A 27,945-nucleotide genomic window follows, 5' to 3' on the forward strand; every position below is an offset into this window, starting at 1 on the left:
GTTTTTAAAAAGCGTTTTTCAATTAAAAGACATGTCAAGATCGCTTACCTTCTAGCAAGTTCTTTCTAATTCTAAAAAAATGAACTATATGATATGATACACAAACGCAAATGATTGTTCAAATTTTCTACAATATAGGTACCGCAGTAAACATCCCAACATATTTTGGGCCACCCTGTATATTAGGTTTCATAATGATTGACACTTCCAAAATCTTTATGCAGCACAGGGCCTACGCGAAAAACTAAAGCTGACATTTCTTAACCTGCCTCTATCGAATAGAGTTAGACCACAGAATAAATAATAGTACCTACTAGGTACAGAAGACTCACTCTGACTTACAAAACGCGTCTGTCACGATCAGCACAGATATGGCCGCTAGGTGGCGACAGCGCCACGCGCGGCTTATGGCATGCAAACCCCAAAATTGGTGTGAAACGGATGGACTTTTAGCTACCTGTAGCAAAGCGACGAAGTCGCGGAGTGAGCCACGCCTGTATAGACCAAGATAAGCCTGCAATGATTTTGATTGATCATGCAGTGCAAGTGTTATATTTACGTCATAATTTCAGGGCTCCTCTACACGATGGGCCAACGCCGGCCACTCCAAGGGACGCATTTATGCGTTAGAGGGAGCAAGTGATATTGCTATCTTATTCTCCCGCATGGCTGCGGCCCTTGGAGTGGCCGGCGCTGGTCCATCGTGTAGAGGAGCCATCATAGAAGTTTGACGTAATAACACTTGCACTGCGTGCGCTATCAAAATCCTTGCAGACTTGTCTTATCTTGGTCTAACTAACTCTAGGTACCTATATGTAAGAGCGATAGAGGCAAATAATGAACATTCGATCTATCTGGTTGCTGCTGTTAGGGCTGAACCCCTGGAGCCTGGCTCCAGCGGGCAGGACGCTTTGGGTGTTGGCGGGCCGGGTTGGAATGCGTCGCGGGCCGGGATTTAGAGACCCCTGCCTTACAGTATCAAACATCAGGTACCCTACGTATCTCACTTCTCTAAAAATAACCCACCAAAAACATGACAGTTATAATCCTTTTCAAATAGTTTGGCCTCCGTGACAGCTGTCATCTCAATACAATTTTTCGTTTTGTTTTTTTAATTATGGCTTTTACTCCTCGCTAAATTTTGCAAGGTGGATTCTGCCAATGTCGAGGTGTAGACTTTTGACTTGTGAGACGTGTTCGGTTTAATTTTTCGTTTTAAGGTTATAAAATGTATGGAGATGACAGCTGTCACAGAGGCCAAGCTATTTGAAAAGGATTATAATAGTGCCACACCAAGTTAGTGGAAATTATTTCATTTCTCGAAGACGATGGATTGTGCCTTGCATGTATTGTATCACATTCATGTTTCCGACTGCAATAGTTTGCAGTTCTTTGTCCAGCGGGCGCAGGATGGTTTGGCATATGTATTTGTTAGAACGTGACAGGCATGATGACAAGCGATAAAATGCGACCGTGCTACCGCCGCTGTATGTAAAATCGTCGGGTGACAAGCAAAAGTCACTAACTAACACCATTGAATACTATAAGATCTGTACTTATGTACTATTCATACCTAGGGCATGCAGTACCGGTCCCGGTACCAAGAATTTCATTTCCCGGTTCTGGGCATTGCCGGAACCGGGATTCCCGGTTCTTCCCGGTTCTCAAGGCATCTTTTGATTACTTTTAAGAAATTGTTTCTGTTAGCGTACAATCTTTATGAATGACTTATTTTCATATGAATAATTGCGTAAGAATTAATAAATGACTTATTTTATTATAAACAAAGACTTAATTGGCGTTTCAACCTATTTTACTAAATTACCGGCACACATTGCCTCCGCCTGGGCCGAGCCACACGGCCGTAGCGTAGTCGATGCACTCAGCACTATGACGGCACGAATGCCTACTTTACTAGGTTAGTTTGTCGGGTTATTTGGGTCCCCCATTTCATAGCACCATTATTAAATGTTATATAATGTCCTGAGCTAAAGTACTAAAACATTACTACTATTGAAATGGGAATAAATAGTCATATGATGAGAACCGGGAAGTACCGGTACCGGGTCTTCAGTACCGGTTCTTTTGACACCATAAAATTCCCGGGAATTCCCGGGAGCATGCCCTATTCATACCTATGTTGGACAAATAAACGATTTTGTATTTGTATTTGAAATCATTGGACAATGAACCGTGTTACAGGTGTAATAAAGTGCATTGTTACTTTAATTTTTTGATAGTACTTAGTGACTTTTGCTTGTCACCCGACGAAATAATAAAACATCATGATTATAATATGTAACAAAACCGTTCTTTCGTCTCCTTGAAATGAAAGACCTTACTCAACTGACCCTAAGGTTGATAACAAAAAGGGCATAGATTAAAAATATAATGTTACATAGCATCGCTCCTATTATTCTTTTGCGTCAACTTACTCAGCGTACTTAACTGTGGAAACGCTGTTTTATTCTGTACCGGGTTAAGTTTTGAGGTTAGAAATATGAAGGGTTCATACAAAGATGGCCGATCCATCGCGTTGACTTCAAAATGGCGGAGCTTTTCGCGCGAGCACCAGTTGGCCGCTTTGGAGCAGGTGTTCTCGAGGCTGTTGGGATCGTCAGGGCCCGTGCGGTTGCCTATTACTAGCATTACTACCTGCAAAGAAAAATATAATTTAAATTTCAACTGACACTAAACTAAAATGTACTGTCACAGAATAAATAATAGTACTAGGTACAGAAGACTCACTCTCTAACAAAACGCGTCTGTCACGATCAGCACAGATAGGGCCGCTAGGTGGCGACAGCGCCACGCGCGGCTTATTGCAAAGCAAACCCCAAAATTGGGGTCGAACGGATGGAGTTTTAGCTACCTGTAGCAAAGCGACGAAATCGCGGAGTGAGCCACGCCTGGTACTGTTAACCAGCGTACTCGTGGTGGTATTATACCTAAGGGCCGATACAGACGGACTGCAACCCGACTGTAATTTGTATGCTTGTTAAAGCATAATTATGCATACAAGTTGCAGTCCGTCTGTACCGGCCCTAAGTTTAATAAAATGTATATGTATGTTACATATAGTGAAATTAACTATAAGCACGAAATATTTGAAATAATTCGAGTTAACCCTTATCAAGATTGTTCAAAAATCACAATCCATGTCAATCTCACTCATTGAATAAGGTAGAAGTACTAGTGCTCGACGCTGCACTATAGTTCGTTTTATTTAGCATTAGAAATTAGGTAAGGTAGTAAAATGTGTTTTTCAATTAAAAGACCTTCAAGATTGGTCTTTTAATTGAAAAACACATTTTAAAAATCATTATCATCATCTCAGCCATAAGACGTCCACTGCTGAACATAGGCCTCCCCCTTGGACCTCCATACGTGCCGGATGGGGGGTGAATGCCATAATCGCCACGCTGGCAGGCGGGTTGGCGATCGCAGTCGAGTACACCGAATTTGAGGGACGCTGCTGCCCGTCCACTGGTGGTCTTGGACGTGGTTTAAGGACATACCTGGGTCCAAAGGGGGTAGCGCGACTATGCTCAGTCTGGAGGATGTTTTGTCTGTGGTTTAAAGTCACGCATGTTGCTATATCACCTCAGCTTGATTAGCCGGGTCCACATAGAGCGCGCATAAGTGCGAGGCAATTTCCTCTGGCACAAAACGGCCACGGGCACGTCTACACTACGCGCATATGCTCGCTCTGTGTGGACGCGGCTAATCCAAATTATTAAGCAACGTTCGACTTAACCTCCTAAGGCCCGGCCATACAAATGAAAATCCAGAATTTGCCACTGAAATTTGATCCTTTAGTGCAGGGAATAGAGTTGGTTTTGTTTGAAAATTGAACGAAGGAAAGAAATGCGATTCTATTCCTATTGAATATGATTTGAATTTCATCAAACTGAATAAGTACTATAGGTAGGACCGTGGGCCTTAGGAGACTAAAGTTTTCTAGTTAATCCGCTAACCTCTTTCTTATCCTTATTTCTATCGATATCCTTCTTCAGATACATGAGTACATCGAGCGACTCGGGCCGGTTGGTGTCGTACACCATGACGTAGCCCTCTGCGAAGCCGAGGTAGTGCCGCTGCAGCACCTGGTTGGCTGTCAGCTGCAGCGTCGGGGACTGGGGTGGTCCTGTAATTGAATTATATAAATGATATAAAACATTATAATTATTAAAACTACACCCTTGCACCACCTGCCTCTGCTGCACCTGCTGCCTTATGCAATTAAAACTGCACGAGGATATGCGCTTTGTGGGGAACAGAACCCTAAGGAGGAACCTGGTCTTCAACAGAAGGATATGACGTCACGATCCTCAGTATTGAGGGACCGACTGAAGAAGAAGATATAATTATTACTAGCTTCTGCTTTGTCTGTGTGGTGTCATGATAATGATGATTAATAAATAAATAATAATGGCAAAAAATCATGTATGTTGTATGGGAGCCCCACTTAAATATTTATTTTAAGGCTTGGCCACACACAGAGCGCGGCGCAGGGCCGCGTCCACGCCGCGCGACCGCGGCACATGCTAACAGGTTACCGACGTCAAACAGACTGCGTCCCGCCGGTATCACGCCCCGCTTCGGTCGCGCCCCGCGCCGCGCGGCCCCTTGCGTCCGCGCGGCGCGTGCGCAGCGCTGCGCCGAGCGAACGCGGCGGCCCGCCGCGTCGCGCAAGGTCACATCAGTAGGATCGGACGTTACTAGGCAGCGCGCGGCCGCGCCGCGTTCACGCGCGCGATGAGGGCGTGTTGAGAGCGTGAGGCCGGCGCGATCGGCGCACGCCCTGTTTGACCAGGCATCGCGTCGGCATCACGCGGCGCTGCGTCGCGCTCTGTGTGTGGCCAAGCCTTTATTCTGTTTTTAGTATTGGTTGTTATAGAACTACATCATCTCTGAAAATTTCAACTGTCTAGCTATCACAGTTCATGAGATACAGCCTGGTGATAGACAGACAGATGGACAGACAGACAAACGCACAGACAGACAGTGGAGTCTTAGTAATAGGGTCCCGTTTGTTTGGGTACGGTACATAGGTGTACGCACATTGGGGCAAGTGGGGCAACTTGCCCCACCCTGGTCTGTGGTCTGACGAGAAGCTAATTTTTTTTAGGAACAATTTAGGCACGTAACCATACTTCTGCCCCACCCTTTAAAAAATGCTGGGTACGCCTATGGTACGGAACCCTAAATATATCCTATGTCCTTTTGTGGGCCTCAAACTATATCCATACAAATTTTTTATCTAAATTTATTCAGTGGTTTAAGGGTCAAGAGGTATATACAGTTATAATATTAGTGATGATATTCATGATAACTATATTTGAGTAACAACTAATAGCTAATTAAGACATATGTCTTAATATATATATGTATTAGCTATTAGTTGAGGAGAGGAGTTTGTTAAGAACTATAGATAATAAAAGAGGAAAGATGCTTGGGCACCTGATATGACACGACAAATTTATCAAAAACATCAAAGAAGGGAAAGTTGAAGCAAACAGGAAGAAGGGCCGACCAAGGAGAGCTTACAAGACACGATTCTGGACTTCAATAATACATTATTTAGTTATATATTTGTAAAATTTAATAAAGCGCTTTGGTAACCAAATTAATGGATTTATGGATTCTACAGGTATTACACAATTTCTTTGTCCAACACATGTTGCGTAGCCATTTTGCTTAACCCGTGGAGCGCCCTACCAAGACACGTGTGATGCTAACTCAAATTGGGTTATAGTGACTCAGTATCAGACGTGTTACTAAAAATCAATATGGGTCAAATTGCTTTGCATCAATTTGTTGTATGGTGGGCGTTCGACGGGTTAATGAGAGAGTGAGGCGTACTGACATTGGACAAAGAAATTGGATAGGTGGACCACCTTAAAGGCCAACCATGGTAACTCCAGGTTTAACTGGTTGACCCCGGGTTGGTGGGATGGTGCAAGTAGCCCAAAGATAATTAAAATTTCCAATTAGAATGTTTTAGTTACAAATCAAAAACGTGTAAAAACCTTTAAACTCGCCTGTAATCGGTGGCTCGAGCCCCGCAGTATCGTAGAAACACACTCGCTCCTTCGTGCCGCGGTCTGTCTCGATATTCGCTACGTAAATGTCTTCAATAGTCGGATAGAAATAAGTTTTTAAATTCACATTTCCGTATATCAACTGCTCAAGAACGGCAGTTTTACCAACACCTTTCATCCCGCAGATAACTACTTTACTAGTTTTACCCATTTTTCGAGTTGAATTATGGGAAAAATAAAGAAAAATTGCCAGTTACTGGCCCACGTAATACTTTCACTTTTCACATTGTTTAGAATCAGGTAAAGGTTTCATAAGTTGTGGTTTTAAGTTGAATTATAAACCTCATCGATTTAAAGAGAAAAGTAATCGGTACAGAACTTGTATAAGTTTAAATTTTGGCTAAATAAATAAATAAACACAGCTAAATGACGATTGAGCCATGACGTCTCAGACGTCTTTTTTGACAGTTGTTTGACACATTTTTTTTTCGCTTTTAAAAACACTAGTACTCTATCATCTATGGTTTAGTTAGGGTTTTAAATGTGTCTCAAATATCTTAAGGGTCATTTACACGCTCATTTTCGTCGGATAAAGTGAAATTTCTAATTTGGTGAATTAGATGAATTGCTGATGCATGTTTATAGAAGATTACCGTCAAGAAAGCTTCCGGCAGAGGTGTGCTTGCTGGTCCCTAACCGTAATTTCATTGGTATCCGACCCAGATCAAGGTGACCTTTGACTTGCCTTCGACCGTCGGAAACTTGTTTGCTCAACGTCTGGCCACCCCTATAATTATGTTGACCCTACTTTTTACAATTTTCAATCCATAGATTAACAATATAATCGTTACTATGCATCCGGCCCATTTGATTGACATGACTTGAAATTATTTTCAGTTAATTTTTAAATTTAATGTAGTTTAGTTATTTTATTTCATTTATTTTAAATTTATCTAAATCATGTCCGAGTGTGTTCCCTGTGGGGCTTGCCGCTCTTGCGGTAAAGTCGTCAGTCCGTGCTATAAGCAACCTCGTATACCAGACTCGTACGCTCCGCGGCGTTGCTACGTAAAACCCACTGCTCCTGTAGAAGCCTCCACCACGTATAATCTATCGTACTTACCCACAGCAGACTCTTCAAACTTACGTGGAATCCCTAGAAAACCAGCACCTAACCTAGTCCCAAGCTGCGAGCCAATGGAAGGCAGCACAGTCCAGAAACTTTCATTTCTCCCGAATGAGGTTTGTACCACGCAACCGATCCGGCCGTGTCACCACGACATGTGGGGGCAGGGGCCTATGCAAGCGGTCACCACGCAACGTCATGACTACGTCCCCAAGCCGGCCATCATGAGAGAATCCTGTAAACCACCACCTAAGTTCCACTCAGTTGAATCTCCGTTTGAAAACCGCACGGTGAACCGCTTATCTTACATAAATCCAGGCCCCGCGCCACCAGCACCATCGTTTGCACCTGTTAAGTGTTATGAGCGACCAGTGGCTAAAATGGAGAGCTCGACTACGCACAAAATGTCATATCAGCCTGTATGCGCACCATCACCACAGCGCCCGCCTTGGGCTTGCAAAGGCCAATATCAAAAACCTTGCCAGAAGATCGACTCGACCACAGTATACCGTTCCTCGTTCCTCCCACCAGGAGAGGACTGCTCGCAAGTTCTGGATCCATGTAGTTATGGTGATTGTAAGCCATGCAATTGCATCTGCCCGGCGCAGTGCATTGCTACAAACCCTTGTTCCTGCCTCACATTTCCAAGAGCCGGATGTTGACGATAGCCACCGTTATTTTGTTATTTATATAGTTGTGTTCGTTCATGAAATTCTTTTTTAAAACCCTAATGCAATGTTTACCAATTGAGCTGAAGAAATTAATCTGGCGGCCATGGTCTTAAATAAAGGCTGCAAGTTAAAGAATGCTGAATATTGATTGCCTTGACTATATTTCTTTTTTTAACTTTCGCGCTTTTTAGTGTTCCGTACCCAAAGGGTAAAACGGGACCCTATTACTAAGACTTCGCTTTCCGTCCGTCCGTCCGTCTGTCACCAGGCTGTATCTCACGAACCGTGACAGCTAGACAGTTGAAATTTTCACAGATGATGTATTTCTGTTGCAGCTATAATAACAAATACTAAAAACAGAATAAAATAAAGATTTAAATGGGGCTCCCATACAACAAACGTGATTTTTGACCAAAGTTAAGCAACGTCGGGAGTGGTCAGTACTTGGATGGGTGACCGTTTTTTTTTTGCTTTTTTTGTTTTTTTTTTTTTGCATTATGGTACGGAACCCTTCGTGCGCGAGTCCGACTCGCACTTGCCCGGTTTTTTATAATGATGCCAATGATGCCATACTACCTGGTTTGTTAGTGCACGACACCTTGCACTTTGTGACTATGCACTGAAACTTGGCACAGTTGATTCTTAGCTGGTCTTGAGCAGAAACAGACCGGTAGACATCGAGAACCACGTCTGATTTAGTGGGGGGGCTCTCTTCGGCTCCCGGTCTGTATCTGCTCAAGACCAGCTAACAATCAACTGTGCCAAGTTTCAGTGCATAGTCTCAAAGTGCAAGGTCCCCATACAAAGGTGTGCAGTAACAAACCAGCTATACCATGCCACATCGTCCCAAGCGCAGACGAAACTGGGAAAAAATACCAAAATGAAATTATATTATAAGATTTTTTTTTTCTCTTTATTTTTAGAGCTTGTCACCGAGGTGAACATGTCGCTCCATAAAAAAACCACAAATTAATATATTCTTACAACTAACATATTATAAGATTTATAAGTTAAAAACACAATGAAACAAAACGCATTCCAAATGTCGAATTTGTCCAAAAAAAATTTGGTAACGGAGAACTAAGAAAAAAAAAAGTCATATCGATTTAAAACGTGATTGGTTAATACATTTATGTAATAGTTGTTTCTACCAATCAGAGTAGACTTCACGTTATCTGCTTAGAAAACGAAACATAGAGAACGCAGTTCTAATTCATTTGCTTTTCGTGAGGTTCAGTAAATTTTATCACAAAACTCTAACAAAAGTAAGTAATTTCAATTAATTGGCTTCATTTCGGGCTTTCACTTGACTTATGTAATTATATATTACAGATTGAAACATTCTAAACGGCATTTTTTCATTGCAAAGTGTTATGTAAGAAGGTTGTCAATAATCACAAGGTGTTCTTAAAAAGATAAAGATTTCTCGGGAGTTATTAAAACAACCAATTAATCATTAATTTAAATAAATCATTCTTAAGTAACGTCACAGTAAGTAACTACATATTTATATTTCACTAATTTTATTGTTCAGCTGTCAGATCATCACTGGCCACAGTTTTCCTTGTAAGAGGTTAAGGATATAAATAAAAAAACGAATTGCTGGAATTAGCAGACTTTTAGCTCGTAGGTCATTAAAACAAGCTAACTTTTTTCTCGAAAAAATAGAGAATCTTATTCCATTCCTACCTACCTTTAAACTGCAATTAAATCTGATATAATTCGAGCCTCTAATAGAATACGACGATGACCGGTCTGGCCTAGTGGGTAGTGACCCTGCCTGTGAAGCCGATGGTCCTGGGTTTGTATCCCGGTGAGAGCATTTATTTGTGTGATGAGCACAGATATTTGTTCCCGAGTCTTAGGTGTTTTCTAAATATTTATGTATGTTTGTGTACCTATATCGTTGTCTGAGTACCCACAATAAGCCTTCATGAGCTTACTTAGTCAATTCGTGTACAAATGTCCTATAATATTTATTTATTATTATTTATTTATGTTTGCAGATGGCCGGTGACAAGGCAGTCTCCACCGTCTCGAAGCCCGTGATGAGGGGCCTCCTAAACGCCTCCATCAAGCGTAACCTCATCATTTCCCTTGCCTTGGCCGCCGTCAGCGGAATCGCCTTCAAACAGCTGGTCGGCACCGAGCGCAAGAGGAAATACGCAGAGTTCTACAGGTGAGTGTACTGTCTCTGTGACGGGTCCCTACTATGGTTGCCAACCATACTATATTATATAGTATTGTACTATATTTTGGCTCTCCGTACTATATATTTTTGGAAAAATATATAGTACGCTAAAATACTATATTTCCGATTAAACGTATATTACACTCATGTTTAGTATTTTATCTAAAAGTACTATATTTTTTTGAAATGTATTATATTTTTGATGCCATATTCTAGAAAATACTATATTCCACCAAAAAAAAAGTTGGCAACCCTAGTCCCCACAGAACGTGCCGCCTTGCGAGTAAATGGCGTTGGCTACTGTCAGGCGTCTCTCACTCCGCGATTTCGTCGCTTTGCTACAGGCACAGAATAAATAATAGTCCTAGGTACAGAAGACTCGCTCTCTAACAAAACGCGTCTGTTACGATCAGCACAGATATGGCCGCTAGGTGGCGACAACGCCACGCGCGGCTTATGGCTTTCCCCAAAATTGGGACCGAACGGATGTACTTTTAGCTACCTGTAGCAAAGCGACGAAATCGCGGAGTGAGACACGCCTGCTACAGGTAGCTAAAACTACATCGGTACAAGCCCAATTTTGGGGTTTGCCATAGGCTGATCGTGACAGACGCGTTTTGTTAGAGAGTGAGTCTTCTGTACCTAGTACTATTATTTATTCTGTGCTACTGTCAAAGGGTTGCATAGATGGCGCCATCATAGCTTGCCCCTTTTTCTATGAGATTTGGCTTAAAGGGCATTAAAAAAACAAAAATTTGATAATTCTACGGATTGACAGGGCAAGCTATGATGGCGCCATCTGCAAAATACTTCGACCAGCCAACCCCATTGCCGCAAGAAGCAGAGCTACCGCGAATTTCGCAAATTGCGGGGTCTTTCTCTTTTACTCCAATGAAGGCGTAACTAGAGTGACAGAGAAAAATGCCCACAATTCGCGAAATTCGGTTTTCGCGGTAGCCCCTGAGTTTGGCCTGTGTAGACGTTCTCGTGACGTGGTCGTGACGGGCGAAGTAACGCACTCGCGTCTGAGGGCCTACCGCGAACCACGTTGGACGTGCTGCCTCCCTGTCACACTTACGTACGAATTTACACGCGCGACAGAGAGGCAACACGTCGAACGTAGTTCGCGGTAGGCCCTCTGGGGCGAGGCATGTCTCCAGCGACCGAGTCGCGGCAATTTTCTCGCGAGGCGGCTCGTTCTGTGTGGAACCGCCTTTTGAATCGGGCATTCAAATGATAGTTTATTTTGCCAGTTTATAACACAATGATCTCGCTTTTATCAATGTATGATGTATGAGCCCAAGAGGCGATTTTTAGGGTTCCGTAGCCAAATGGCAAAAACGGAACCCTTATGGATTCGTCATGTCTGTCTGTCTGTCTGTCTGTCCGTGTATGTCACAGCCACTTTTTTCCGAAACTATAAGAACTATACTGTTGAAATTTGGTAAGTAGATGTAGTTATTCTGTGAATCGCATTAAGATTTTCACACAAAAATAGAAAAAAAAAACACTAAATTTTGGGGGTTCTCCATACTTTTAATTGAAACTCAAATATTTTTCTTCCATCAAACCCATACATGTGGGGTATCTATGGATAGGTCTTGAAAAATGATATTGAGTTATCTAATACAGATCTAATATCATTTTTTTCTCCACTGAATAGTTTGCGCGAGAGACACTTCCAAAGTGGTAAAATGTGTGTCCCCCCCCCCCCTGTAACTTCTAAAATAAGAGAATGATAAAACTATAAAAAATATATGATGTACATTACCATGCAAACTTCCACTGAAAATTGGTTTGAACGAGATAAATAAAATACGTCATAAATCTTAAAACGTAAAACGCTATTTTATTATGTTACTTGCTGTTACAGAACTCTTCAGGGGCGAGTCCGACTCGCACTTGGCCGGTTTTGTATTATTTACTCGAGCATATCAGATTAAGATATGAGTATTGAGTAATATCTTGCTACCCATGGAGTCAATTTTAACCACTTCAGCTATCTGTTAGGCAGTTAAAAAAAAACCGGGCAAGTGCGAGTCGGACTCGCGCACGAAGGGTTCCGTACCATAATGCAAAAAAAACAACAAAAAAATGCAAAAAAAAAACGGTCACCCATCCAAGTACTGACCACTCCCGACGTTGCTTAACTTTGGTCAACAATCACGTTTGTTGTATGGGAGCCCCATTTAAATCTTTATTTTATTCTGTTTTTAGTATTTGTTGTTATAGCGGCAACAGAAATACATCATCTGTGAAAATTTCAACTGTCTAGCTATCACGGTTCGTGAGATACAGCCTGGTGACAGACGGACGGACGGACGGACAGCGAAGTCTTAGTAATAGGGTCCCGTTTTACCCTTTGGGTACGGAACCCTAAAAATCGTAAAGTACATTGTGAATTTGATTAATTTGGTCCACATCCTTCACGTTAATGTTATAATTGTGCTAATTAATATTTAATCTGATTATAATTTGTACGCATTTTCTTAATCTGACGGTTACTAGTTCGAGACACATTATCCAATCACGATAAGTATAGGCTGAATTGATATAGGGTAAAACTAGGATAGTTGCCCCACTTTTGAAAAATTGCAACTTGACAGAAATTTTCATTTTTCCAGGAACTACGACGCAGAGAAGGAGTTCGAAGAGATGAAGAAGAAGGGGCTGTTCCAGTCGTGCTGAGCGCACAATACGTAGTGTAGAATTAATTTAATCGATGTGAAATGTTATATAAATCATAAATTAATTATACTTTGTTTTATTTTTAAGAGGAAAGGGGACGGCTGAATCTCCATACAAATGTAATCCCCATTTTTCTCTCTGGATATTGACATAATGGAAAACATTTTTACATAATTTGATGTATATTTGACCCTATGGTCAATATACATCAAATTAACCGGGCATAGCTATCTATGCCCCTACGTTTTACATGTTTCGATTTTTTTTTCTTGTTAAAATTGGATGCGAAAAACGATTTCATACAAATATGTAAATGCTCCTAACTCTTATAATAATTAAAAACGCATTTAACTGATTTGCAAGACCGAAGTGATCCCATAAGTGTTCCGTAAACAAAGTTTTGTACGGAACACTAAAAATAATTTGGCCAAGTCCGAGATAGCTCGAGGCATTTAGTGTTCCGTACGGCTACCATCAGATTGGCATTGACATAAACGATATCGTGAACGTAATTTACTTCCTATAGGTATATCTCTTTCGCACTAATATGTCAGTACGAGCGAGATACATAGAAAGTAAATTACGTTCACGCCCACGGTAGCGTTTATGTCAATGCCAAACTGATGGTAGCCGTACCGCTCGCATCGTTACATTTTACAGGGGTTGTTTGCCTGTTTTTAGGATACCGTATTCAACTACACACACAGAACAATAGTACAAAGTGTCTAAGTGCGAAGGCCGAAGGCCGAGCTTTAGCAAAATGTCATCGCTTTAGCACAGAGCAATAGTACAAGTGTCTAAATATGAAGGCCAAAGGCCGACCTCCGCGTAGCCCGAAGGCCTGAAGCGTCCAGGATGTCAGTGCTTTAACACAGAACAATAGTACAAGTGTCTAAATGCGAAAGCCGAAGGCCGAGCTCCGCGTAGGGCCGAAGGCCCGAAGCGTCCAGGATGTTAGTACTTAAACACAGAACAATAGTAAAAGTATCTAAATGCGAAGGCCGAAGGCCGAGCTCCGCGTAGGGCCGAAGGCCCGAAGCGTCCAGGCTGTCAGTTCTGTGTTTAACCACTGACATCTTGCAGGCTTCGGGCCTTCGGCCCTACGCGGAGCTCGGCCTCCGGCCTTCGCATTTAGACACTTGTATTAATTACCTGTGTTTAGAACTGACCTCCTGGATGCTTCGGGCTTTCGGCTCAATGCGACTTCAGCCTTTGGATCTTGCGACTTAGACACTTGTACTTAAAAATACTTGGAAAAGTTACGGGAGGCGCGCGTCTGTCGGACGCTTCGGATCTTCGAATCGCTCCTTCGGCCTTTGCATTTAGTTAGATTCTTGTACTATTGCTTTGTGTTTGAATACCGAAGTCGAGCATCTCGCGAATGCTTGATGTATTATAATAATTTAGAGTAAGGCCAAGCGCGCACCACGATTTTTTGTCCTGCGATAATTTTGTCGCAGAAATGCAACGTATGTGTTTATATGTTAGTGCGCGCATATGCGACAAAAAAATCGCAGCGATTTTAAAATTGTGATTTGTCACATTTTTCCGCGATTGTTCGCGACGCGATTGTCGCAAAGTGATTGCAGCATGCGGAGTTGTATGGCCCCGCGCGCACTATGATAATAAAATCGCACCCCGGCCGGACCTCAGTCGACATTTCGCTCTCCAAACCCCAACGTCTCGGCACCTGCATCTCCAATGGAGTCTCAAAATGAGACGCTAGATGTTGACTATTTAATTATGGAAATAGACGGGGATCACCTTTGTGTTATAAATGCTCAAAGTCATACAGCAATCGCATATTAAAGACACGTTTCATGACAAGCACTGGTACGAAATCCATGTTGAGAATGAACAAATCGTCGACTTTTTGATCGCAGTGCGCGCAGTGAATTTTCTGCGATATATTACAGCGCGATTCTAAAATCGTGTCGCAAAAATTAATATCGTGGTGCGCGCTTGGCCTATAATACCTTAAATGTATACTCCTTCAATTTGAATTTAGAACTCATTATTATTTTTTATTTGATTTTGTTTCTAGTTCTATGCCATATATATAGACTTTAATATTATTTAGAACTGCTAAAAAACAAGATCGGCTTACTTTAAATATTTCGTCAATTTTACCTTTGTTTCTAAAAACTGTGATATTTAACTGTCCTATTATATACTACCATCAAAAACATAAATGTAAAAAAGGAGAGCCAAGTTCAATACAAAAATTATGCTTGGCTGTGGGGTTCGCCGCAAAAAGAATGGAGATTTAAATGAGTGCCAAGTTCTATGCAAAATCCAAATATGTATTTATAGGAACAAAATAACATTATAAACAAGTATTAAACTCTATTTCTTTGCTTTATTGGATACCTATAACAATTGCTGTTATTTAAAAAGTGCGAGATCTTAAAGCAGGTTAGATTTGACTTGGCCAGTTTTCATTACATCAGTCATTTTATAAAGTTATTCAACATATATATTTTGTAATTCTGATAAAAACTGGCCAAGCCAAATCTAACCTACTTTAAGATCTCACATTTTTTTTAAATAACAGCAATTGTTATAGGTATCCAATAAAGCAAAGAAATAGAGTTTAATACTTGTTTATAATGTTATTTTGTTCCTATAAATACATATTTGGATTTTGCATAGAACTTGGCACTCATTTAAATCTCCATTCTTTTTGCGGCGAACCCCACAGCCAAGCATAATTTTTGTATTGAACTTGGCTCTCCTTTTTTACATTTATGTTTTTGATGGGATATCAATACTTTTTGTAAAGAAAACTAGGCAGGTATTGAGATTTAATGTTTTTTCTTGTGTTTCCGCTGCATGTTTTTTACTTCTGTTCTTTGTATTAATTATGTGGTGCTGCGAGCCGCCAACGACACACCATTGGCCGGTTGTTTAGCGCGTATTACAGGTTTTTTGTATGGGGACCCCCCCTATTTTTTAACTTTTTTTATTTTTAGATTTTTTCCTACGCTTACACACAATTACCGAGCTGGATTCCAAATTTCATCCTTCTAGGTCATCTGGAAGTAGGTTAGGTTTAGGTACTATATGTCAGTCACAATAAAAAAGAAATTTGTATGGGAACCCCCCCCTATTTATTAACTTTTTTTTGTTTTTAGATTTTTTCCTACGCTTACACACAATAACCGAGCTGGATTCCAAATTTCATCCTTCTAGGTCATCTGGAAGTAGGTTAGGTTTAGGTACTTATATGTCAATCACAATAAAAAATGGTTTTTTTGTATGGGGACCCCCCCTATTTTATAACTTTTTTTAATTTTTAGATTTTTTCCTACGCTTTCACACAATAACTGAGCTGGATTCCAAATTTCATCCTTCTAGGTCATCTGGAAGTAGGTTAGGTTTAGGTACTTATATGTCAATCACAATAAAAAATGGTTTTTTTTGTATGGGGACCCCCCCTATTTTATAACTTTTTTTAATTTTTAGATTTTTTCCTACGCTTTCACACAATAACTGAGCTGGATTCCAAATTTCATCCTTCTAGGTCATCTGGAAGTAGGTTAGGTTTAGGTACTTATATGTCAGTCACAATAAAAAATGGTTTTTTTGTATGGGGACCCCCCCTATTTTATAACTTTTTTTAATTTTTAGATTTTTTCCTACGCTTTCACACAATAACTGAGCTGGATTCCAAATTTCATCCTTCTAGGTCATCTGGAAGTAGGTTAGGTTTAGGTACTATAGGTATGTCAGTCAGTCTTAAAATTTACGACTTTTTGACCTTCATATCTTTATAACCGTTTGAGCTAGCTTCATGAAATTTGGGCTTCTAGATGTCCTTATGGATATAATTAAACACACGTAGTTTTATGTGTTTACGTTAAAGATGTTTTGAGTTATAGAAGGGTCAAAAGTGGCACCAAGTGGTTCGTGTAATATTACACTTGGCGCTGGCTAGCCAGTTCCTTTGCTTGAACTTGGCTTGACACGCTGCCGCGTGTCTAGATTAATGTCTTCCAAAATTATTTTCTCGTAACAGGCAGGGCCGGATCAACCCTAAGTCAAAGTAGGCAACTGCCTAGGGGCCCCGCCTCGGCTGGGGGCCCCGGCGGCTCAGCGCGCACCAAAAAAAAAATTGTTTCAATAGGGTCAAAATTCACGAGTAAAATGTTACATTCTTAATAATAATAAGATTAATGAGTATGCTTCGTTATTGTTATTTTTTTTTATCCATTCTTTAATTTGATTAAACTGTAATAAAATTGAAGCAATACTTTACAGTTTACGGGGCGTATATGCGTACCTGGGGCCCGTTTCTCAAAAGCTTGTAACTTGTAATAAATAGGTACAAGTGGAAGTCCCATTCAGTTTTTCCTACGAATTTTGGGTGTCAGTTTAGTGACGGTCCATACAAAATGTATGTATGTAAAATTGCGTCACAAAAGTGACCTTTTTTCGACGATTTGGTTCTTGTCAGAGCGTTGCTTCCTTACAGCTCGGCCTTCGGCGTCGCTTTATAAATATCAACATTGATTTCAGTAGCTTGGCCTTTTGCCTCGCATGAAAGCTCACTTTGCTAAAAGACGCTTGTCGAGCAATGCGGAGATTGCTGAGCTCGACCTTTACTTCAGCCTCACTTTTTACCTCAATTTACCATTGGTTTGTGTTCCTCATCTCCTCTACGTCAGTTTAGCCTTTGGACTCGGTGCGCCTAGCTCGGCCTGCGGTCTCGCTTATTGATACAATGGAATTTGGTTCGTGTCTTTGCTCAACTACTTATGTGCTTATCCTGAAGCCAGAAGCACGGCTTTGATTTCGCAGCATGAAAGCTCGCCTCACTTCGGACTTTTAGGCCCAGGTGAAGATCGGTACCCGGCCTGGCCTTTTAACAAGGCTTTCACAATTTGCGATATTGCTAAAATAAATTCGCGCTCGCTGAGCTCGCGTTTTTGGTAGACCCTTTATTCACATGTTAGCTTGACTGGTGAATGAATACAATTAGACCAAGAAAAGTCTGCAATGATTTTGATACGATACGCAGTGCAAGTGTTATTTATACGTTCAGCCTCGCAATATTGAGCGTAGCCTCGCTTAAAATTTGCGATTAAAGGTAGATAGGGAAATGACGCTCAAGCTCACAGCTTTGGTATTTGCCTTGGCCTTAAGCCTAAAGGGCTCACCCCACACTTGACGCAACACGGAATCGGCAAAAACCGATAGAAAAAAGTTTTGTCCAAGCAATAAGCGCAAAAAATACATCGTTCTGACTAGACTCGTCTCGGCTGAAGATTGAAATTAAAAACGTAAACTTATTTCCCTGTACTGAACAACTGAACATGCTGTATGCAGAATTGACTGTAGGGGGCCCCGAGCCTTGCACTGCCTAGGGGCCCCGACATGCTTAATCCGGCCCTGGTAACAGGACTGAGGGGCTACCGCGAAAACCGAAATTCGCAATTTGCGGGGATCTTTCTCTTTTACTCCAATGAAGGCGTAATTAGAGTGACAGAGAAAAATGCTCGCAATTAGCGAACTTCTATTTTCGCGGTTATAGCCCTGAATCTTGTTGCTCACCGATCCGTTCAAAAATATACATAAGTACTGAACATAATTAATAGATATTATAATTATACAATTAATACAGAAATGTAATGGTACTTAATGAAAAGGAATATTGTGTATATTGTTTCGACGAATCAGATACTCTCAATAAAATCTATACATGAGGCCAAAGCTGTTCATAAATATTAAATGACTTTATTATCTCTATACGCCTTACTAACTCTATGTGTCCTATTGTGAACACAACGACAGTCAAGAACGGAATTCTTAATTTGAATTTTTCAGATTTTTGATATGCCTAGTCCATTGATTGGAAAGCCCGTTCGAAATTGAAACTTATTTGCAATATAATAAGGTCGTATTTTGTAGATCTCTCTCATACTTATAGTAGGCAATTGAGATAAAATTAAATATCCCACAAAAATAAGCAAGCAGAATTAAACTTTGTGTCAAAGACATAAGTCATAAATTTCAATGCCAAAGTTTTAACTAAGGATGTTTCTCGCCTAATATGAATTGACCAGTGTAAGCATCAGCTAGCTAGCCCTAAGCAACCAAAGGTCAAGCTGCAGTTGAAAAACTAATAAAGATAAAGTTAAGCTGATAATTTTCCCGCCGTCTCCATGCTTCTTTAAGTTGGGTATTGACTGGTCAGCTGCCTGTTAGCTAGTTTTCGCGAAAATCGCCAGGACAGAGGTGAAAATTTTTGTATGAAAACTTGCAACTTTAAATGCATTTTTTGACGAAACTATTGCAGTCTAAAATGAAGTCAAAATCAGTCCATCGACTCAATTTTATGCAAGCTTTCTAATGGTACCCCACACGATTCTTACAAATGAAAAAAGTTTCAGCCTACCCCTCTCAACCCCCTAAATTTCCCCCTTTAATAAGAAATAAACAGTTTTGACTTATTTACAATATGAGTGGTGGTAATTGCTCATATTGTAAATAAGTCAAAACTGTTTATTGTTCCAAATTTTAGGTATCTATGTCAAACGGTCTCTGAGAAAAACGTATTTAACTGATTTGCAAGACCGAAGTGATCCCATAAGTGTTCCGTAAACAAAGTTTTGTACGGAACATTAATTAGAAAAAAATCAAACGGGGCATAGCCAAGTTGACAAGCGATTTCCGTATCACTAGAAAGGACGCAAATTTAAAAATTGTAGGCGCTAAGGTTCACTGAAACACTTGTCAGTAGACAAAGGCGAAAATTTAAATTTTTGTATGGGACTTCGCACATACATTTTTTACAGACAGGGGGCAGCATAGGAGCAGTCAGATGTTTGGCGCGAGCACAGAATAAATAATAGTACTAGGTAAGTACATAAGACTCTTTCTCTAACAAAACGATTCTGTTACGATCAGGATATATATGGCCGCTAGGTGGCGACAGCGCCACGCGCGGCTTATGACTAGCCACCAAAATTGGTATGGAACGGATGTACTTTTAGCTACCTGTAGCAAACTGTGAGCCACGCCTAGCGCGAGGCGTAAATGTGACGTGTATGCTTCCGATGTAGCCCACAAGATTGCAGAACCTACATGCACAAGGAAACGTACCTACGAGCAGTGCCGGATTTACCACTAGGCTGAGTAGGCTGAAGCCTAGGGCGGCAGATTTTAGGGGGCGGCAAATGTGGGTCAAAAAAATATTGTACGTGCCGTTCAGATAGGGTCGACCAGCATTTATTTGTAAAATTTAAATAACAAGCATTATTTGTCGATTTTACCGCCCTCTGTCAGGTCAAGACCCTTTATATTGAGACAGACAGACGGCCAGTCGGACAACAAAGTGATCCTAGTTATATGGGTTTCGTTTTTTCCTTTTGCAGTACGGAACCCTAAAAATGTAGGTACCTACTATTTTTCTCGAAAAAATTTCGCGCTCGCTACGCTCGTGTTTTCATTTAAGTACCTAAATATTATTTGTGACCCATCTGACCACATTGTAAGTTTGGGATGGTTGTTGTGTCCTGGTAGTATAATGCTGGGTTCCGTTTTTGCCTTTTGAAGTACGGAACCCTAAAAATGTACCTACCTACTATATTCTCGAAAAAATTTCGCGTTCGCTACGCTCGCGTTTTCATTTAACTAACTACATTTTTGTGACCTATCTGACCACCATCTGACTACATTGTGAGTTTGGGATCATCGTCGATTCTTGTATATTCGTGGTATTGAATCTCACTAAATTGTTCCAATCCCATGCCAAAACTCAGGATGTATAGAGAGCTCTCGATATCAGATACAAGCTTCTCATAACTTTCCAGCACCACAGAATGAGGGATATTATATAGCACGGCCTATGTAATACGCAACCCTACTACTGTCATCTGCAATCTGCATAGCAGTGATTATCATTGATATGCAGCATTAATAGCACAGAAGTCACAGAACCTAGTAAAACGCCAGCGGTAATGTTCACACTATTATCGGTGCAGCTTCCGCTTACTATACGGCTCATATGCGTCTACCAGACAAAAAGCGAGCGATCCATTTTTATAGCATAGTCCCTTGAGCAGATTCGATGCCAGACCCGACCGAACTCCTTAGCTATATCCAGCCTGACTGCCAATGCTTAGGAATTGGTAAATACCTCACCTTGTTTTTCAATGGCAAAAAACCCAGCCGTACCCACCATAACACAATATAACGAGGTCGCATCGTCATTGAGTGACAAAAACGGCCCATTTAAATCTGTATCTAAAATGTGACATTAGTGACGTCACCTTATATGCATTTTAATATGGCTATGGTGTGTTGTACTAAAAAATTAAACGCCTCTGATAAAATAGTACATTTCGATGCTAGTGCGGAAGGTATGTCATTACTTCACGAGTACCGAGATAGGCAAGACTCGGAACGAGTGAAGAATGACATTTCCGCACGTGTATCGAACGACGTTTTTTAATACAGTTGCGAAAAAATAAGAAAAACATTGTTAATCGTACACTAAACAAAAGTGGTAACAGTGACAGCTCGGTTAGACGTCGTCTTTAAGTATATTATATCTATGGGCGTTTGGCAGCTATTCCGTTCCATTCAGTCAACTTATTAAGAACGGAATTTTCAATATTGAATATTAAAAATAAACGTGTTATAATGATGAAGAGGTAAGTAATTAAATATGAAATATGTAATATTTTTCGTATTCTTACATTAACGGTAGGTTTTTATGCTGATTACGACGTTTAAAGGAAACTAATATTAACACTCATCAATAAGTAGTCGTGAATTGGAACAAGTATAAATTAAAAAAAATTGGAAAAGTAAAAAGCACTAGTTCGAGATAACCAACTTTCCGCACGCTAAACAGCTACGTAAAGTAGCACTTTTTGAGCAACTGTATTAAAAAAGAAATTTAAAAAACCTAAAGCGAGGCGGATAGGGGCGGCAAAATCGGCATAGCCTACGGGCGGCAAATGTCTAAATCCGGCACTGCCTACGAGAACGGTAGATGGTAGCACTTGCTTTGGGAATGTACATGTGCACATGTTTCCGATTCAAGCCACAAGATGGCAGGCCCTTCAACGCGCACGGTTATCAGGGATGTTGCGGATGCAGATTTTTTGACATCCGCGGATGCGGATGCGGAAATTTAAAGCCTCACATCCGCGGATGCGGATGCGGATGTCAAGATTTGATACTTAAAAAACGTCAAATATTACATTTTTAGCGTTATTTACCTTTTGGCCGCCGGACCTAGTCCGCAAAGACGCTCACTCACACGCCAGAGCAAATTTTAAGTAAACTACTAATAAAAAGTTTAGGGATTGCAAATAGTGATATCGATATTTACAATTTATGGTAAAAATCTTTTTAATTTCGCTTTGTTCTTATCCTGTTTTAATTTAATTCCAAATTGCCAAAATTAAACATATGTTTTACACCCGAAAATGTTTAAAATATAGGGATTTAACATATAAAACAACCACTAAACAATGTCGATTCAAGACGTGATATCTCCGCACTAGGCTGTACGAGAAGTCTTTTATACAAGACAACGGCGCGCATGGACTGCCCGCAGTGCAGATCGACAAGGACTGTTTCCGCGCGTATCAAGTAATAATAGTCTCTAGGTCAACGGCGTAAGCGCTTGTCGGTACGTAAACTTTATTGGCGTAACGTTAAAGCTGCGCATCATGTGTCGATAAAGTCAATATACCGGAACTGTTTTAGTGAAAATTACACGTGGGTTGAATTTTTAATGAGTGAAGATATTATTCCGGAATTAGAATCTATCATTATAATTTCAGTTTGGTTTACATTAATCTATAGGTAAACTCTTATAAAAAAAAACGGTCAACGACTTGTTATAAAAAAATTACACATTAAGTTCAATATTATAACAAAAAACTAAAGTCTGATAAACAGGTATGTCCCTGTACTACTCTTGTGCGAAGCGGTCGCTGCGGTGTACCTATCCCTTCCCACTAAGCTATAAAATAACATCAAATATTTTTTTTATTTATCTCTTCTGCAATTAAATAGTCCACAATCTACAAGGGCAAATTTACTTGTCTGACTCTACTTTATAGAGCTAAAGAAGCTGCCTGAACTTTAAATATAGTTATGCCTATCTGACTCTCGTTCTACGTATTCTAGTAAGTAGTTACCTAAAATTGGCGATTAACAAGTGTTCAAATACTTAGATAAAAACATATTTCTGACTTTATATTTACTTTAAAAATTCCCATATCGAGTTAACATTCCCATCCCTAGCTGTCTTTTATACAAGACAACGGCGACGAGGAACATGAATAATTGAAAAATGGAGCAATTTTTTTAAATGCCTTATTATAAAAGAAGGTATTTATATAGCTGCTTAAAAAGCAAATAAATGAAAAAACAAAGACCTTAAATATGAACACGAGTGTAAATTAAATTGCAATTGTTATTATTTTCACATTAACTCAGTGGTTGAATTTGTGTCTTGTATACAAGACGACGGCGCAGCGTAACGTTCTATCGTTGTCTTCTATACCGGACAACTCGGAGTAATTAACAATGGAGCCGCCATTAACAGGCGTTCCCCTCTGTCGAAAATAGGCGGCCAATGGTCAACCACATGTCAACCATATGTATGGACTGACGTTTATCTGACATGATGTACCTATACATTTGATGTGCCCCTCCCCCGCAAAAAACGGCAGACTATTTTGTACCGAAAATTTTAGACATGGCGTCTCCATTGTTAATTACTCCGAGCCGGACAACGGCGGTCAAAGGGTTAAAAAAAAAACAAAACTTTTAGTATTCGAGCAAGAATATAGGCGCGTTTTATTCAATAAACAGTAACCTGGCCGACTTTTCGGGATCTAGACGATTTCGTTATATATAATGACGAAATTACCTAGCATTTACGCCGGCGCGCCGCCGCTTAATATGTTCCTGTTACCGTCTTGATCGACATCCGCATCATGCGGATGCTCCGCATCGACTTTATGCGGATGAAGAAAATAATGCGGATATTCCGCGGATGCGGATGCGAATATTCCCAACATTCCTGGTCCCTATATGACCAAGAACATCACGCCTTTTTTTCTACAAGTGCGCCTAAATTTTTTATATTAGCCGCCTCAGCCCTTTATGTACTGACAAGATCTGCTTGTCTAACTATACATTATTTTATCTGGCTACACTATTTTATTGAGATGCGTTCAGAAGAAGAAGAATTCTAAATATAGTTGGTCAAGCAGATCTTGTCAGTAGAAAAAGGCGGCAAGTTTGAAAAATGTAGGCGCGAAGGGATATCGTCTCATAGAAAATTTGAATTTCGCGCCCTTTTCTATTGACAAGGTTTGCTTGACCATCTATAACTAATCCATGCATTCATAAAATAATCAAAAGAGTAACGAAAATTTTAACTTGATTTAAACCACTTTAAACCCATGCCTATGAATCTGTCATCATGACACAAGTATCATGTCACATTAAAAGTAAATAAATAATAATGTACAATTGAAAACAAAGAGAATATAAAAATCCATCTGTTTCAAGATGCATATTCCTTATCATGGAAAAATAATAATCTTGCCTAAAATCTTCCAGCTACAATTATGAGGAAACTACACAATTTCTTACCGCCACCAAAATACACCGAAATGGCCCTTGTATTCACCATAGCATTTAACTTTCTTTTAATTGTGCGTATGGGCTGCTTAGCGCATTGGAGTTATATAATTGGTCACGCGATCTACCCCAAGGATACCTATAACGGCATTCGACTTAGTGCCGGAATATTTGGCTTCATTATCATCGGTAGCATAATCCCTGGCTTTCTATTTCCCAAACTGAAACTTTTCGTGACAGCATTGAGCATACCTCCTCAAATTCATATGCTAGTGATTCTGCATAAAGTTATGCATGAGCATAATATCCAAAACAAAAAGATTGTGAAGGCTTGCCAAGGCTACACATTGATCACAGTGCTATCTACTAGTTGGACTCTTTACACATTGATAAAACGCAGTACAGCAGGATAAACAACAAACTTCCACCACAACTTAATAAAAGTTACTCAAAGCAATAACGGAATAAGTATTTCCGAAAGGTCAATGATAAAAGATTATGGTCTTCGAAATCAATAAACTAAAGTTATACATATTCAACAAGATGTTTATTTGGATGTCGGCCTTTCTATGGTTCGTGCAGATGGCCTGCTTACTCCACTGGAGCCTTATCATCGGAAGTACAGTCTTTACAGAAAACGAAACTTACGCGATCAATTTAAGTCTGATAATTTTTTTCTTCGTTGTGTTCAGCAGCTCGATTACTCTAATGTTTACTGTTATGACTCTTTATACATTAATGCGTGAGGCAAATGCTGGAAATGACTATAAAATTAACGAGAATAAACGCGATATTGGCGATGCTGAGAAAATATAGAATAAAACTTCATCCTTTAAGTATAAATATTGCAGCTGCAGGTACCTATTAAGACGTTTAGAAGAATCTTTGATGCTGAGACTATACCTACAGTGTCAAGAGACGTCGAAAAATGTTTACCAAAGTTTCTAGAATCAAGAAATGAAACACAATCTGTAGATAACTTTCAAGATCTCTGCAAATGACTTAAAAAGACTTAATATTCATGTTTTCTGTCTTATCCCGATCGTATATTCAAGTTCTGCTTCCGTCCAGTCCGCTAAAGTTTTACTGTACAAATATGTGTATTACGCTGCCAACAATAGGAAAGCATGTTTTACTGGCCATGGGTGTTAAATTTTATGGAATGCGTGCGGATGTTCTGTGTAGTTCATTGGAGCCACATGGTAGGGAGTGCCTGCTTCCAGAATCAAGCTCACGCTTTTAAACTAAGTTTCCTTGTGGCTTTTGTAATCCTGGCCGGTGAATTCATACCTGCAGAAGTCTGTCCGTGGGCAAGACTTGTTGCAACTGGATTGAGCATTCCACCGGAAATGCACTTGTTGATATTATTGTACAGATATATCGCCAGCCAGACTGAGAACCGAGCAGTTAGAAACTTATTCAGGCTGTACAGTGTTATCACAGTTGTATCCATAGGGTTGAATATTTGGACCATTGGTTACCACATGGTATGATATTTTGGTTAAATTTAATGATGCAACGCGTGAATAATATTACCCATTAAAAATACATCTGATTAAACAAAACCAATTTACCTATTTGCTAGTCGTCTTAAGTATATAGTTACTTACCTATGTGAGAATTATGTAATTATGGAAGCAGTGGACTAAAGGTTGATTCATAAGAGCTGGCACGTGCTTTGTACTGATCTGTTAAAGTTTGCATAATATCCGAGCCAGCTTTCGTGAATCAACCTTTACTACTATAGCTAAATGCAAAGGTGCCCTTCACGCTTGTGTTGCCGCAATGGACAGCCACAGGAAAAACGAAGCGGCGAGTCGAATTCATGAATGACTGAAGTTTGCCATCATAAAACGATAATTTTTATGTGGAGCTCTGAAAATAAGAAACATCAATACTTACCTTACTGTGTAGACAAATATTTACATTGTATACGTACTGCATGGATCGGTTTATTTCCAGCGTCCAAAAAGTTACCGCGATAAGAAGGCGGTACGGTACGGCCATGGTACGGCAGTCGGTGTGACGCGTCGCTTGACGCAAGTGGTCGATGGTCATTGGTCGTGTGTGGCTGTATGACATACCTACGTATTAAAGAAAAAAAAAACAATTTGACAGGTAACCTGACTTTTAAAAAGTGTATAATCCTAATAGGAAAACATTATTGATTTCAACTAATTTTAGCAGCGTTATGAGATAAATACGTATTTAATTGAGTAAATTATTTTAAATTAATGTGCTTTACGTGCCATAAATGTATTTACCTGTGATTTAAGTGTATTAAATAGTGTTTAATATTGTAAATGATTACGTCGTTTTGTTTTTGTGATAAGGTAATGTTTTTACTATATTTTGGTACTGTTTTGTTTTTTAAATGGGTTTAAGTGGTCTGGATAAGTCAGCAGGATAATGCCAGTATTGTTTTCCCGTAAGGGAAGGTAAGGTCATGGCTTATTAGGTATTACAAGTCAGGTGTACGGCCAAGGATAATATAACTCGTGACTCGGCACTTAGCACTGTTAGCATACCTTTTGACATCATAAATATGCCAATTTTCTGCATTATACGGGAAATACTCTCGTGCATTGACGATAATTAAATTTTCTGGTGAAAATAAAATGCCTAATTTCGTTAAATAAATGATTAAGAAAGTGTACGAGCTATAGTCTGTATCTTTAGGTATTTAAATTAAAGTAGTAGTAGTTCATGCCCACAAGCTTTTAACTATTGCCCACAGGAGAGAAAAATGTACAGTTCGCGCGAACACACTATTTTTCTCTCCTGTGGGCAATAGTTAACAGTTTGTGGGCATGTAAGTAATTATTTTATCATAGTTTCCTAAATAAAAGGAGGAACTTTTCACGTGGATAAGGGTTAAATAAGAAAATTAACCTTTATAGCCCTTAACTCTTGTGTATGTCTACAGGAAAGACATGAACACAGTTTTCTGTTTGACCCATACTACTTAATATTCCTGAATATTAAGTATACCTATATGGCTTTTACCCAATAGGGATCAGTGAAAAGAATTAACAAATAATACAACAACATATAAACAAACATTATATTCGCTGAAATAAATAAAGCTGTAATAATATGGTGTTTTTCATATTCAATAGTAAAATTACATTACAGCAGAAACGTTTTCGGCACTGTATTGTCAATCTTATATGTAATAGTTTTCAATGTATCTTTTTTGTAATGACTGTTTGTGCCAAAATAAAGAGAAAAAAAAAGAGAAAAACAAAGAAAAAAACAGTCAAGCAAAAACTTGTATTAGCCTAAAGATTATTTTGGAAGAACCGGCAAACATAACATTGGATTAAACTCATTGATTTAGTATCATAAAACAGTTAATTTCTTTCAGAATGGGCAATACAAGCAAAAAGCTAGCGTCCCAATGCAGTTTGCTCACTAAAGAGGAACAGAAGTACGTCGGCAACACATTCAAGGCGGCCAGCAAGAACTCGGGACGAATCAGGGAGGATGACCTCATCGTGAGTGGACTACTAGACGCAGTGTTATTAGAAGTGTGTTCACTTTTGTTTTATACCCATTTTAGTTTTAGTCCCGTGTAATGGTACATGTTGCATACACATATAGTCGTCT

General features: G+C 39.8%; 4 protein-coding genes across 6 annotated transcripts in view; 3 read left to right on the forward strand and 1 right to left on the reverse strand.

The window, feature by feature from the left end:
- Positions 1–1,877: 1,877 nt before the first annotated feature.
- On the reverse strand, positions 1,878–6,492 carry LOC134674117 (NF-kappa-B inhibitor-interacting Ras-like protein). The gene is made up of 3 exons (XM_063532172.1): positions 6,033–6,492; positions 3,978–4,147; positions 1,878–2,655 (listed from the first exon to the last, which is right to left on the reverse strand). Exons 1-3 carry the CDS (start codon positions 6,253–6,255, stop codon positions 2,395–2,397), a joined length of 654 nt encoding a protein of 217 aa, XP_063388242.1. The 5' UTR covers positions 6,256–6,492; the 3' UTR covers positions 1,878–2,394.
- Positions 6,493–6,901: 409 nt separating this feature from the next.
- Positions 6,902–7,976, forward strand: LOC134673724 (stabilizer of axonemal microtubules 1-like). Its single transcript, XM_063531722.1, has one exon. It carries the CDS (start codon positions 7,005–7,007, stop codon positions 7,830–7,832), a length of 828 nt encoding a protein of 275 aa, XP_063387792.1. The 5' UTR covers positions 6,902–7,004; the 3' UTR covers positions 7,833–7,976.
- Positions 7,977–8,988: 1,012 nt separating this feature from the next.
- LOC134674119 (cytochrome c oxidase subunit 6C) lies at positions 8,989–12,785 on the forward strand. Its single transcript, XM_063532173.1, has 3 exons — positions 8,989–9,106; positions 9,848–10,020; positions 12,657–12,785. Exons 2-3 carry the CDS (start codon positions 9,848–9,850, stop codon positions 12,718–12,720), a joined length of 237 nt encoding a protein of 78 aa, XP_063388243.1. The 5' UTR covers positions 8,989–9,106; the 3' UTR covers positions 12,721–12,785.
- Positions 12,786–26,395: 13,610 nt separating this feature from the next.
- The window catches only part of LOC134673985 (MTOR-associated protein MEAK7), a 37,414-nt gene continuing 35,864 nt past the window's right edge, over positions 26,396–27,945 (forward strand). Inside the window, exons 1-2 of one of the 3 annotated variants that reach the window (XM_063532038.1) lie at positions 26,396–26,454; positions 27,704–27,866. In XM_063532038.1, coding sequence (XP_063388108.1) covers positions 27,705–27,866 — 162 coding nt within the window. In that variant the 5' untranslated portion in view covers positions 26,396–26,454; position 27,704. The other 2 variants (XM_063532037.1, XM_063532039.1) reach the window with 2 other exon arrangements.

Source organism: Cydia fagiglandana, chromosome 19 (assembly GCF_963556715.1).
Source record: "Cydia fagiglandana chromosome 19, ilCydFagi1.1, whole genome shotgun sequence".
Lineage (NCBI taxonomy): Eukaryota > Metazoa > Arthropoda > Insecta > Lepidoptera > Tortricidae > Cydia > Cydia fagiglandana.

Bases quoted from the DNA above. Each gene is read 5' to 3' on its own strand.
- LOC134674119 (XM_063532173.1), top strand. From the start codon at position 9,848: ATGGCCGGTGACAAGGCAGTCTCCACCGTCTCGAAGCCCGTGATGAGG. The intron at 10,021-12,656 runs GTGAGTGTACTG...TCATTTTTCCAG, and splicing joins AAATACGCAGAGTTCTACAG to GAACTACGACGCAGAGAAGG.
- LOC134674117 (XM_063532172.1), bottom strand. From the start codon at position 6,255: ATGGGTAAAACTAGTAAAGTAGTTATCTGCGGGATGAAAGGTGTTGGT. The intron at 4,148-6,032 runs GTTTTTACACGT...ATTCAATTACAG, and splicing joins GATTACAGGCGAGTTTAAAG to GACCACCCCAGTCCCCGACG. The intron at 2,656-3,977 runs GTTAGCGGATTA...TTTTCTTTGCAG, and splicing joins GAAATAAGGATAAGAAAGAG to GTAGTAATGCTAGTAATAGG.
- LOC134673724 (XM_063531722.1), top strand. From the start codon at position 7,005: ATGTCCGAGTGTGTTCCCTGTGGGGCTTGCCGCTCTTGCGGTAAAGTC.